Source organism: Oncorhynchus tshawytscha, linkage group LG09 (assembly GCF_018296145.1).
Source record: "Oncorhynchus tshawytscha isolate Ot180627B linkage group LG09, Otsh_v2.0, whole genome shotgun sequence".
NCBI classification, from domain to species: domain Eukaryota; kingdom Metazoa; phylum Chordata; class Actinopteri; order Salmoniformes; family Salmonidae; genus Oncorhynchus; species Oncorhynchus tshawytscha.
This window is the reverse complement of record NC_056437.1, coordinates 2,581,877-2,596,270: the sequence shown is the minus strand read 5'-3', so window position 1 is coordinate 2,596,270 and position 14,394 is coordinate 2,581,877. Positions and strand designations below refer to the sequence as shown.

The 14,394-nt window shown below is 46.4% G+C and overlaps 1 protein-coding gene across 1 annotated transcript in view; it reads right to left on the bottom strand.

The window, feature by feature from the left end:
* Window positions 1-222: 222 nt before the first annotated feature.
* Window positions 223-14,394, bottom strand: part of LOC121847333 (extensin-2-like) — a 61,956-nt gene continuing 47,784 nt past the window's right edge. Inside the window, exons 3-4 of the mRNA XM_042327942.1 lie at window positions 455-2,335; window positions 223-258 (exon numbers count right to left, since the gene is read on the bottom strand). Coding sequence (XP_042183876.1) covers window positions 223-258; window positions 455-2,335 — 1,917 coding nt within the window. The remainder of the gene's footprint in view (window positions 259-454; window positions 2,336-14,394) is intronic.

Here is a 14,394-nt window from a genome sequence, read left to right as displayed (position 1 = left end):
ACTGTTTATAAAGCATCAGGCCTGGTAATGCTGCAGGGTGCTGCAGGTAATACCTAGAAACCAGGTATTCTAAAACACCTAGAACACATTACCCTAGAACACCTAGAATATCTAGAACATCGAATATACCTAAAACACCTAAAAAACTTAGATCTCAGTATTCTAGAACACCTAGAATTCCTAGAACACCTAGAATACCTAGAACACTTAGAACCCAGTATACTAGAACACCTTGAACACCTGGAACACCTTAAACACCTAAAACACTTATAACACAGTATTCTAGAACACATAGAACACCTTGAAAACCTAGAACACCTAGCATACCTAGAACACATAGAACCCAGTAGTCTGAACACCTAAAACACCTAAAACACTTAGAACCAAGTATTCTAGAACACCTAGAACACCTATATCCCAAGAACCAAGAACCAACCAGATGATGTAGAAATACACTGGGATTGGGGTAGGGACCTCTCTGAGATGAATGTGGGGACTGGAACATTTCTGAGATGGAGGTGGGGACTGGAACCTCTCTGAGATGGAGGTGGGGACTGGAACCTCTGAGATGGAGGTGGGGACTGGAACCTCTCTGAGATGGAGGTGGGGACTGGAACCGCTCTGAGATGGAGGTGGGAAATGGAACCGCTCTGAGATGGAGGTGGGGACTGGAAACTTTCTGAGGTGGAGGTTGGGACTGGAACCTCTGAGATGGAGGTGGGGTCTGGAAAATCTCTGAGATGGAGGTGGGGACTGGGACATCTCTGAAATTGAGGTGGGGTCTGGGACCTCTCTGAGATGGAGGTGGGGACTGGAACCTCTGAGATGGAGGTGGGGACTGGAACCTCTGAGATGGAGGTGGGGACTGGAACCTCTGAGATGGAGGTGTGGACTGGAACCTCTGAGATGGAGGTGGGGACTGGAACTTCTCTGAGATGGAGGTGGGAAATGGAACCGCTCTGAGATGGAGGTGGGGACTGGAACCTTTCTGAGGTGGAGGTTGGGACTGGAACCTCTGAGATCGAGGTGGGGACTGGAACCTCTGAGATGGAGGTGGGGACTGGAACCTTTCTGAGGTGGAGGTGGGGACTGGAACCTCTGAGATGGAGGTGGGGACTGGAACCTCTGAGATGAAGGTGGGGACTGGAACCTCTCTGAGGTGGAGGTGGGGACTGGAACCTCTCTGAGATGGAGGTGAGGACTGGAACCTTTCTGAGGTGGAGGTCGGGACTGGAACCTCTGAGATGGAGGTGGGGACTGGAACCTCTGAGATGGAGGTGGGGACTGGAACCTCTGAGATGGAGGTGGGGTCTGGAAAATCTCTGAGATGGAGGTGGGGACTGGGACATCTCTGAAATTGAGGTGGGGTCTGGGACCTCTCTGAGATGGAGGTGGGGACTGGAACCACTGAGATGGAGGTGGGGACTGGAACCTTTCTGAGGTGGAGGTGGGGATGGAACCTTTCTGAGGTGGAGGTGGGGACTGGAACCTCTGAGATGGAGGTGGGAAATGGAACCGCTCTGAGATGGAGGTGGGGACTGGAACCGCTCTGAGATGGATGTTGGGACTGGAACCTCTGAGATGGAGGTGGGGACTGGAACCTCTGAGATGGAGGTGGGGACTGGAACCGCTCTGAGATGGAGGTGGGGACTGGAACCTCTGAGATGGAGGTGGGGACTGGAACCTCTGAGATGGAGGTGGGGACTGGAACCTCTCTGAGATGGAGGTGGGGACTGGAACCTCTCTGAGATGGAGGTGGGGACTGGAACCTTTCTGAGATGGAGGTGGGAAATGGAACCGCTCTGAGATGGAGGTGGGGACTGGAACCTCTGAGATGGAGGTGGGGACTGGAACCTCTGAGATGGAGGTGGGGACTGGAACCTCTGAGATGGAGGTGGGGACTGGAACCTCTGAGATGGAGGTGGGGACTGGAACCTTTCTGAGGTGGAGGTTGGGACTGGAACCTCTGAGATGGAGGTGGGGTCTGGAAAATCTCTGAGATGGAAGTGGGGACTGGAACATCTCTGAGATGGAGGTGGGAAATGGAACCGCTCTGAGATGGAGGTGGGGACTGGAACCTTTCTGAGGTGGAGGTTGGGACTGGAACCTTTGAGATGGAGGTGGGGACTGGAACCTCTCTGAGATGGATGTGGGGACTGGAACCTTTCTGAGATGGAGGTGGGAAATGGAACCTTTCTGAGCTGGAGGTGGGAAATGGAACTGCTCTGAGATGGAGGTGGGGACTGGAACCTTTCTGAGGTGGAGGTTGGGACTGGAACCTCTGAGATGGAGGTGGGGTCTGGAAAATCTCTGAGATGGAGGTGGGGACAGGGGACTGAGAGGAGAGCAGAGAGGAAAACTCATACACCATTAAGGACTATTCCCCAACACCATTAAGGACAGTGCACTGCTCATTAGGACTATTCCCCAACACCATTAAGAACTATTCCCCAACACCATTAAGGACAGAGCACTGCTCATTAGGACTATTCCCCAACACCATTAAGGACAGAACCCTGCTCATTAGGACTATTCCCCAACACCATTAAGGACAGAACACTGCTCATTAGGACCCTTCCCCAACACCATTAAGGACTATTCCCCAACACCATTAAGGACTATTCCCCAACACCATTAAGGACAGAGCACTGCTCATTAGGACTACTCCCCAACACCATTAAGGACAGAGCACTGCTCATTAGGACCCTTCCCCAACACCATTAAGGACAGAACACTGCTCATTAGGACCCTTCCCCAACACCATTAAGGACTATTCCCCAACACCATTAAGGACAGAGCACTGCTCATTAGGACCCTTCCCCAACACCATTAAGGACTATTCCCCAACACCATTAAGGACAGAGCACTGCTCATTAGGACTATTCCCCAACACCATTAAGGACAGAGCACTGCTCATTAGGACTATTCCCCAACACCATTAAGGACAGAGCACTGCTCATTAGGACTATTCCCCAACACCATTAAGGACAGAGCACTGCTCATTAGGACCCTTCCCCAACACCATTAAGGACAGAGCACTGCTGACATGGAGGAGAAGCTGCTGCCCTCTGTGACCATCACCAGTGGACAGAGAGTTTTACACAAACAGATATTTAGTAGATGTTATTGCGGGTGTAGCAAATTGCCTGTTAATACATATTACAAACAGTTTGTCTTACAATTCCCCAACTTTTATTCACTTTTAATCCGGTATTGTAAAGGTTTGCTATTGACTGTTAAACTGGGAGAATTGATGCAGATGGAAAAATGTATAGATTATATTCTATCACATTTTTTTGCTGTCTGTCCAACTGAACGGCATCTTAATGCTGTGAACAGCTGATAACATACTAACTAGCCTGGGTCTGTGGAGGAAACAACATGCTACGCAGTAGAATGACCACTGTCTGATAACATCATGGAACAGAATTGCTGAGTAGGGTATTTCAATAGCTCTGAGTCATTGGCTGCAAGACTGTCTGTCTGAATGTGTACAAGATGCACGCAAGACTCCAGCCCCTTTTATACCTGGGTTCAAGAGCAGTTGTCCTAATCTTGTCCACATTCTGATTGTGCCCACATTTGTCGACAGATATCAATATATCAATCAACTACAAGGAACAGCGACACCGTGGACATTTACTGGGAAAATATGCAGAAAAAATATATAATTAAATGAAACTTTTTTGCCGTGTGGAAATATGTAAATAGTTTGAGCTGCAACGTATAGCGATGGATGTAGACAAGCAGAAGAAGCACTGAGATCTGGGAGAGTTGGCTGTCTGAAGTATTACAATGTAAATGTACTTTTAATCCATCTGTCTTCATAGTTCAACACACGGCATATGGGGGTGTAGTGAGATACCCGAAAGGCTGAACGATTCTCCTCTCATCACTCATCTTGAAAACATGTATACTCAAAATGTAGGAAAATAAATCAATCCGCCATCATTAACACACACGAAAAATCTAATTATTTAATAATTAAAGATTAAAATAGCATGGGCGACTGAGAATTTTTTTGGAGGTCACAATTTAAGACCATATGGCAAACAATAATGCAGGTACTAGGGATGGAGGTGTGACTAGGGATGGAGGTGTGACTAGGTACTGGGGATGGAGGTGTGACTAGGGATGGAGGTGTGACTAGGTACTGGGGATGGAGGTGTGACTAGGGATGGAGGTGTGACTAGGTACTGGGGATGGAGGTGTGACTAGGGATGGAGGTGTGACTAGGGATGGAGGTGTGAGTAGGTACTAGGGATGGAGGTGTGACTGGGGATGGAGGTGTGACTAGGTACTGGGGATGGAGGTGTGACTGGGGATGGAGGTGTGACTAGGTACTGGGGATGGAGGTGTGACTACATACTGGGGATGGAGGTGTGACTAGGGATGGAGGTGTGACTAGGTACTAGGGATGGAGGTGTGACTAGGTACTGGGGATGGAGGTGTGACTAGGTACTGGGGATGGAGGTGTGACTACATACTGGGGATGGAGGTGTGACTAGGGATGGAGGTGTGACTAGGTACTAGGGATGGAGGTGTGACTAGGTACAAGGGATGGAGGTGTGACTAGGGATGGAGGTGTGACCAGGCACTAGGGATGGAGGTGTGACTAGGGATGGAGGTGTGACTAGGTAATGGGGATGGAGGTGTGACTAGGTACTAGGGATGGAGGTGTGACTAGGGATGGAGGTGTGACCAGGCACTAGGGATGGAGGTGTGACTAGGTACTATGGATGGAGGTGTGACTAGGTACTAGGGATGGAGGTGTGACTAGGGATGGAGGTATGACTAGGTACTGGGGATGGAGGTGTGACCAGGCACTAGGGATGGAGGTGTGACTAGAGATGGAGGTGTGACAAGATACTAGGGAAGGAGGTGTGAAAAGGTACTAGGGATGGAGGTGTGACCAGGGGTGGAGGTGTGACAAGGTACTATGGATGGAGGTGTGAAAAAGTACTAGGGATTGAGGTGTGACCAGGTACTAGGGATAGAGGTGTGAAAAAGTACTAGGGATGGAGATGTGACTAGGGATGGAGGTGTGACTAGGTACTGGGGATGGAGGTGTGACTAGGTACTAGGGATGGAGGTGTGACTAGGTACTAGGGATGGAGGTGTGACCAGGTATTAGGGATGGAGGTGTGACCAGGTACTACAGATGAAGGTGTGAAAAAGTACTAGGGATCAAATCAAATCAAATTTTATTTGTCACATACACATGGTTAGCAGATGTTAATGCGAGTGTAGCGAAATGCTTGTGCTTCTAGTTCCGACAATGCAGTAATAACCAACAAGTAATCTAGCTAACAATTCCAAAACTACTACCTTATAGACACAAGTGTAAGGGGATAAAGAATATGTACATAAAGATATATGAATGAGTGATGGTACAGAGCGGCATAGGCAAGATACAGTAGATGGTATTGAGTGCAGTATATACATATGAGATGAGTATGTAAAGAAAGTGGCATAGTTAAAGTGGCTAGTGATACATGTATTACATAAGGATGCACTGGAGATATAGAGTACAGTATATACATATTCATATGAGATGAATAATGTAGGGTATGTAAACATTATATTAGGTAGCATTGTTTAAAGTGGCTAGTGATATATTTTACATAATTTCCCATCAATTCCCATTATTAAAGTGTCTGGAGTTGAGTCAGTGTCATTGACAGTGTGTTGGCAGTAGCCACTCAATGTTAGTGGCTGCTGTTTAACAGTCTGATGGCCTTGAGATAGAAGCTGTTTTTCAGTCTCTCGGTCCCAGCTTTGATGCACCTGTACTGACCTCGCCTTCTGGATGATAACGGGGTGAACAGGCAGTGGCTCGGGTGGTTGTTGTCCTTGATGATCTTTATGGCCTTCCTGTGACATCGGGTGGTGTAGGTGTCCTGGAGGGCAGGTAGTTTGCCCCCGGTGATGCGTTGTGCAGACTTCACTACCCTCTGGAGAGCCTTACGGTTGTGGGCGGAGCAGTTGCTGTACCAGGCGGTGATACAGCCCGACAGGATGCTCTCGACTGTGCATCTGTAGAAGTTTGTGAGTGCTTTTGGTGACAAGCCGAATTTCTTCAGCCTCCTGAGATGGAAGAGGCGCTGCTGCGCCTTCTTCACGATGCTGTCTGTGTGGGTGGACCAATTCAGTTTGTCTGTGATGTGTATGCCGAAGGAACTTAAAACTTACTACCCTCTCCACTACTGTTCCATCGATGTGGATAGGGGGGTGTTCCCTCTGCTGTTTCCTGAAGTCCACAATCATCTCCTTAGTTTTGTTGACGTTGAGTGTGAGGTTATTTTCCTGATACCACACTCCGAGGGCCCTCACCTCCTCCCTGTAGGCGGTCTCGTCGTTGTTGGTAATCAAGCCTACCACTGTTGTGTCGTCCGCAACCTTGATGATTGAGATGGAGGCGTGCGTGGCCACGCAGTCATGGGTGAACAGGGAGTACAGGAGAGGGCTCAGAACGCACCCTTGTGGGGCCCCAAGTGTTGAGGATCAGCGGGGTGGAGATGTTGTTGCCTACCCTCACCACCTGTGGGCGGCCCGTCAGGAAGTCCAGTACCCAGTTGCACAGGGCGGGGTCGAGGCCCAGGGTCTCGAGCTTGATGACGAGCTTGGAGGGTACTATGGTGTTGAATGCCGAGCTGTAGTCGATGAACAGCATTCTCACATAGGTATACCTCTTGTCCAGATGGGTTAGGGCAGTGTGCAGTGTGGTTGAGATTGCATCGTCTGTGGACCTATTTGGGTGGTAAGCAAATTGGAGTGGGTCTAGAGTGTTAGGTAGGGTGGAGGTGATATGGTCCTTGACTAGTCTCTCAAAGCACTTCATGATGACGGAAGTGAGTGCTAGGGGGCGGTAGTCGTTTAGCTCAGTTACCCTTAGCTTTCTTGGGAACAGGAACAATGGTGGCCCTCTTGAAGCATGTGGGAACAACAGACTGGGATAGGGATTGATTGAATATGTCGGTAAACACACCAGCCAGCTGGTCTGAGCATGCTCTGAGGGCACGGCTGGGGATGCCGTCTGGGCCTGCAGCCTTGCGAGGGTTGATACGTTTAAATGTTTTCCTCACTTCGGCTGCAGTGAAGGAGAGGTGGTGGAGGTGTGACCAGATACTAGGGATGGAGGTGTGAAAAAGTACTAGTTATAGAGGTGTGACCAGGTACTCGGGATGGAGATGTGACCAGGCACTAGGGATGGAGGTGTGACCAGGTACTAGGGATGGAGATGTGACTAGGGATGGAGGTGTGACCAGTTACTAGGGACGTTGATGTGAGTAGGTAAAAGGGATGGAGGTGTGACTATGTACAAGGGATGGAGGTGTGACTATGTACAAGGGATGGAGGTGTGACTAGGGATGGAGGTGTGACCAGTTACTAGGGACGTTGATGTGACTAGGTACTAGGGATGGAGGTGTGACCAGGCACTAGGGATGGAGGTGTGACCAGGCACTAGGGATGGAGGTGTGACTAGGTAAAAGGGATGGAGATGTGACTAGGTACTAGGAATGGAGGTGTGACCAGGCACTAGGGATGGAGGTGTGACCAGGTACTAGGGATGGACGTGTGACTAGGGATGGAGGTGTGACCAGGTACTAGGGATTGAGGTGTGACTAGGTACTAGGAATGGAGGTGTGACTAGGTATTATGGATGGAGGTGTGACCAGGTAAAAGGGATGGAGATGTGACCAGATACTAGGGATGGAGGTGTGACTAGGAATGGAGGTGTGACCAGGTACTAGGGATAGAGGTGTGACTAGGGATGGAGGTGTGACCAGGTACTAGGGATGGAGGTGTGACCAGGTACTAGGGATGGAGGTGTGACCAGGTACTAGGGATGGAGTTGTGACCAGGTAATAGGGATGGAGGTGTGACCAGGTAATAGGGATGGAGGTGTGACCAGGTACTAGGGATGGAGGTGTGACCAAGTAATAGGGATGAAGGTGTGACTAGGGATGGAGGTGTGGCCAGGTATTAGGGATGGAGGTGTGAGCAGGTTCTAGGGAAGGAGGTGTGACCAGGTACTAGGGATGGAGGTGTGACCAGGTAATAGGGATGAAGGTGTGACTAGGGATGGAGGTGTGACCAGGTATTAGGGATGGAGGTGTGAGCAGGTCCTAGGGAAGGAGGTGTGACCAGGTACTAGGGATGGAGGTGTGACCAGGCACTAGGGATGGAGGTGTGACCAGGCACTAAGGATGGAGTTGTGACCAGGTACTAGTGATGGAGGTTTGACCAGGTACTAGGGATGGAGGTGTAACGGAGATCATCGGTTCACCTACTCTGCGTTCAGTGGATTGAGACGTACTCCATGTGAAAATAACTGACATCTCTAAATTGACAGATTTTTTAAATACAGTACAATACAGTGTAATACAGTATAATACAGTATTACACAGTACAATACAATATCATACAGTATCACACAGTACAATACAGTACAATACAGTACAATACAGTATAATAGAGTATAACACAGTACAATACAGTGTAATACAGTATAATACAGTATCACACAGTATAATACAATATAATACAGTATCACACAGTATAATACAGCATAATACAGTGTAATACAGTATAATACAGTATCACACAGTATAATACAGTATAATACAGTATAACACAGTACAATACAGTATAATACAGTATAACACAGTACAATACAGTGTAATAAGGTATAATACAGTTAATACAGTATAATACAATATAATACAGTATCACACAGTATAATACAGTGTAATACAGTATAATAGAGTATAACAGTATAATACAGTATCACACAGTATAAAACAGTACAATACAGTGTAATACAGTAATACAGTATAACACAGTATAACACAGTACAATACAGTATAATACAGTATCACACAGTATAATACAGTACAATACAGTATAATACAGTGCAATACAGTGTAATACAGTATAATACAGTATCACACAATATAATACAGCATAATACAGTGTAATACAGTATAATACAGCATAATACAGTATAACACAGTACAATACAGTGTAATACAGTATAATACAGTATCACACAGTATAATACAGTAGAATTCAGTATCACACAGTATAATACAGTATAACACAGTACAATACAGTGTATGAACAATAAGGTCACTGACCATCTCGAATCCCACCGTACCTTCTCCGCTGTGCAATCTGGTTTCCCCCGAGCCGGTCACGGGTGCACCTCAGCCACGCTCAAGGTACTAAACGATATCCTAACCGCCATCGATAAAAGACAGTACTGTGCAGCCATCTTCATCGACCTTGCCAAGGCTTTCGACTCTGTCAATCAACATATTCTTATCGGCAGACTCAGTAGCCTCGGTTTTTTGGATGACTGCCTTGCCTGGTTCACCAATTACTTTGCAGACAGAGTTCAGTGTGTCAAATCGGAGGGGATGCTGTTTGGTCCTCTGGCAGTCTCTATGGGGTGCCACAGGGTTCAATCCTCGGGCCGACTCTTTTCTCTGTATATATCAATGATGTTGCTCTTGCTGCGGGCGATTCCCTGATCCACCTCTATGCAGACGACACCATTCTATAAACTTCCGGCCCGTCCTTGGACACTGTGCTATCTAACCTCCAAACGAGCTTCAATGCCATGCAACACTCCTTCCGCGGCCTCCAACTGCTCTTAAACGCAATTAAAACCAAATGCATGCTTTTCAACCGTTCGCTGCCTGCACCCTGACCAGCATCACCACCCTGGATGGTTCCGACCTTGAATATTTGGACATCTATAAGTACCTAGGTGTCTGGCTAGACTGTAAACTCTCCTTCCAGACTCATATCAAACATCTCCAATCGAAAATCAAATCAAGAGTCGGCTTTCTATTCCGCAACAAAGCCTCCTTCACTCACGCCGCCAATCTTACCCTAGTAAAACTGACTATCCTACCGATCCTCGACTTCGGCGATGTCATCTACAAAATTGCTTCCAACACTCTACTCAGTAAACTGGATGCAGTTTATCACAGTGCCATCCGTTTTGTCACTAAAGCACCTTATACCACCCACCACTGCGACTTGTATGCTCTAGTCGGCTGGCCCTCGCTACATATTCGTCGCCAGACTCACTGGCTCCAGGTCATCTACAAGTCCATGCTAGGTAAAGCTCCGCATTATCTCAGTTCACTGGTCACGATGGCAACACCCATCCGTAGCACGCGCTCCAGCAGGTGTATCTCACTGATCATCCCTAAAGCCAACACCTCATTTGGCCGCCTTTCGTTCCATTTCTCTGCTGCCTGTGACTGGAACGAATTGCAAAAATCGCTGAAGTTGGAGAATTTTATCTCCCTCACCAACTTCAAACATCTGCTATCTGAGCAGTTAACCGATCGCTGCAGCTGTACATAGTCTATCAATAAATAGCACACCCATTTTTACCTACCTCATCCCCATACTGTTTTTATTTATTTACTTTTCTGCTCTTTTGCACACCAATATCTCTACCTGTACATGACCATCTGATCATTTATCACTCCAGTGTTAATCTGCAAAATTGTAATCATTCGCCTACCTCCTCATGCCTTTTGCACACAATGTATATAGACTCTCTTTTTTTTCTACTGTGTTATTGACTTGTTAATGTGTAACTCTGTGTTGTCTCTTCACACTGCTATGCTTTATCTTGGCCAGGTCGCAGTTGCAAATGAGAACTTGTTCTCAACTAGCCTACCTGGTTAAATAAAGGTGAAAAAAAAAATTACAGTATAATACAGTTAATGCAGTATAATACAATATATACAGTATCACACAGTATAATACAGTGTAATACAGTATATTAGAGTATAACACAGTGTAATACAGTACCACACAGTATAAAACAGTACAATACAGTGTAATACAGTAATACAGTATAACACAGTATAACACAGTACAATACAGTGTAATACAGTATAACACAGTACAATACAGTGTAATACAGTATAATATAGTTAATACAGTATAATACAGTATCACACAGTATAATACAGTACAATACAGTGTAATACAGTATAATACAGTATAACACAGTACAATACAGTGTAATACAGTATAATACAGTATACACAGTACAATCGAGTGTAATACAGTATAATACAGTATAATACAGTATCACACAGTATAATACAGTATCACATGGTATAAAACAGTACAATACAGTGTAATACAGTAGTACAGTATAATACAGTTAATACAGTATCACACAGTATAATACAGTATCACATGGTATAAAACAGTACAATACAGTGTAATACAGTAGTACAGTATAATACAGTATAATACAGTTAATACAGTATCACACAGTATAATACAGTATCACATGGTATAAAACAGTACAATACAGTGTAATACAGTAGTACAGTATCACACAGTATAATACAGTATAACACAATACAATACAGTAATAGCAGACACATCTATGGCTCTGAACGAACTTTATTTAACTCTCTGCAAACTGGAAACGATTTATCCGGAGGCTGCATTCATTGTAGCTGGGGATTTTAACAAGGCTAATCTGAAAACAAGACTCCCTAAATTTTATCAGCATATCGATTGCGCAACCAGGGGTGGAAAGACCCTGGATCATTGTTACTCTATCTTCCGCGACGCATATAAGGCCCTGCCCCGCCCCCCTTTCGGAAAAGCTGACCACGACTCCATTTTGTTGATCCCTGCCTACAGACAGAAACTAAAACAAGAAGCTCCCACGCTGAGGTCTGTCCAACGCTGGTCCGACCAAGCTGACTCCACACTCCAAGACTGCTTCCATCACGTGGACTGGGAGATGTTTCGTATTGCGTCAGACAACAACATTGACGAATACGCTGATTCGGTGTGCGAGTTCATTAGAACGTGCGTTGAAGATGTCGTTCCCATAGCAACGATTAAAACATTCCCTAACCAGAAACCGTGGATTGATGGCAGGATTCGTGTGAAACTGAAGGCGCGAATCACTGTTTTTAATCAGGGCAAGGTGTCTGGTAACATGACTGAATACAAACAGTGCAGCTATTCCCTCTGCAAGGCTATCAAACAAGCTAAGCGCCAGTACAGAGACAAAGTAGAATCTCAATTCAACGGCTCAGACACAAGAGGCATGTGGCAGGGTCTACAGTCAATCATGGACTACAGGAAGAAACCCAGCCCAGTCACGGACCAGGATGTCTTGCTCCCAGGCAGACTAAATAACTTTTTGCCCGCTTTGAGGACAATACAGTGCCACTGACACGGCCTGCAACGAAAACATGCGGTCTCTCCTTCACTGCAGCCGAAGTGAGTAAGACATTTAAACGTGTTAACCCTCGCAAGGCTGCAGGCCCAGACGGCATCCCCAGCCGCGCCCTCAGAGCATGCGCAGACCAGCTGGCCGGTGTGTTTACGGACATATTCAATCAATCCCTATACCAGTCTGCTGTTCCCACATGCTTCAAGAGGGCCACCATTGTTCCTGTTCCCAAGAAAGCTAAGGTAACTGAGCTAAACGACTACCGCCCCCTAGCACTCACATCCGTCATCATGAAGTGCTTTGAGAGACTAGTCAAGGACCATATCACCTCCACCCTACCTGACACCCTAGACCCACTCCAATTTGCTTACCGCCCAAATAGGTCCACAGACGATGCAATCTCAACCACACTGCACACTGCCCTAACCCATCTGGACAAGAGGAATACCTATGTGAGAATGCTGTTCATCGACTACAGCTCGGCATTCAACACCATAGTACCCTCCAAGCTCGTCATCAAGCTCGAGACCCTGGGTCTCGACCCCGCCCTGTGCAACTGGGTACTGGACTTCCTGACGGGCCGCCCCCAGGTGGTGAGGGTAGGCAACAACATCTCCTCCCCGCTGATCCTCAACACTGGGGCCCCACAAGGGTGCGTTCTGAGCCCTCTCCTGTACTCCCTGTTCACCCACGACTGCATGGCCACGCACGCCTCCAACTCAATCATCAAGTTTGCGGACGACACAACAGTGGTAGGCTTGATTACCAACAACGACGAGACGGCCTACAGGGAGGAGGTGAGGGCCCTCGGAGTGTGGTGTCAGGAAAATAACCTCACACTCAACGTCAACAAAACTAAGGAGATGATTGTGGACTTCAGGAAACAGCAGAGGGAACACCCCCATCCACATCGATGGAACAGTAGTGGAGAGGGTAGCAAGTTTTAAGTTCCTCGGCATACACATCACAGACAAACTGAATTGGTCCACTCACACAGACAGCATCGTGAGGAAGGCGCAGCAGCGCCTCTTCAACCTCAGGAGGCTGAAGAAATTCGGCTTGTCACCAAAAGCACTCACAAACTTCTACAGATGCACAATCGAGAGCATCCTGGCGGGCTGTATCACCGCCTGGTATGGCAACTGCACCGCCCTCAACCGTAAGGCTCTCCAGAGGGTAGTGAGGTCTTCACAACGCATCACCGGGGCAAACTACCTGCCCTCCAGGACACCTACACCACCCAATGCTACAGGAAGGCCATAAAGATCATCAAGGACATCAACCACCCGAGCCACTGCCTGTTCACCCCGCTGTCATCCAGAAGGCGAGGTCAGTACAGGTGCATCACAGCTGGGACCGAGAGACTGAAAAACAGCTTCTATCTCAAGGCCATCAGACTGTTAAACAGCCACCACTAACATTGAGTGGCTACTGCCAACACACTGTCAATGACACTGACTCTACTCCAGCCACTTTAATAATGGGAATTGATGGGAAATGATTTAAATATATCACTAGCCACTTTAAACAATGCTACCTTATATAATGTTACTTGCCCTACATTATTCATCTCATATGCATACGTAGATACTGTACTCTATATCATCGACTGCATCCTTATGTAATACATGTATCACTAGCCACTTTAACTATGCCACTTTCTTTACATACTCATCTCATATGTATATACTGTACTCGATATCATCTACTGTATCTTGCCTATGCTGCTCTGTACCATCACTCATTCATATATCCTTATGTGCATATTCTTTATCCCCTTACACTGTGTATAAGACAGTAGTTTTTTGGAATTGTTAGTAAGATTACTTGTTCGTTATTACTGCATTGTCAGAACTAGAAGCACAAGCATTTCGCTACACTCGCATTAACATCTGCTAACCATGTGTATGTGACAAATAAAATTTGATTTGATTTGATTTGATTTTCATACAGTGTAACACAGTACAATACAGTGGTATAATACAGTATAATACAGTATCACACAGCATAATACAGTTAATACAGTATAAAACAGTTAATACAGTGAATACAGTATAACACAGTACAATACAGTGGTATAATAGTGTAATACAGTATAAAACAGTATAATACAGTATAATACAGTATCACACAGCATGATACAGTTAATACAGTAT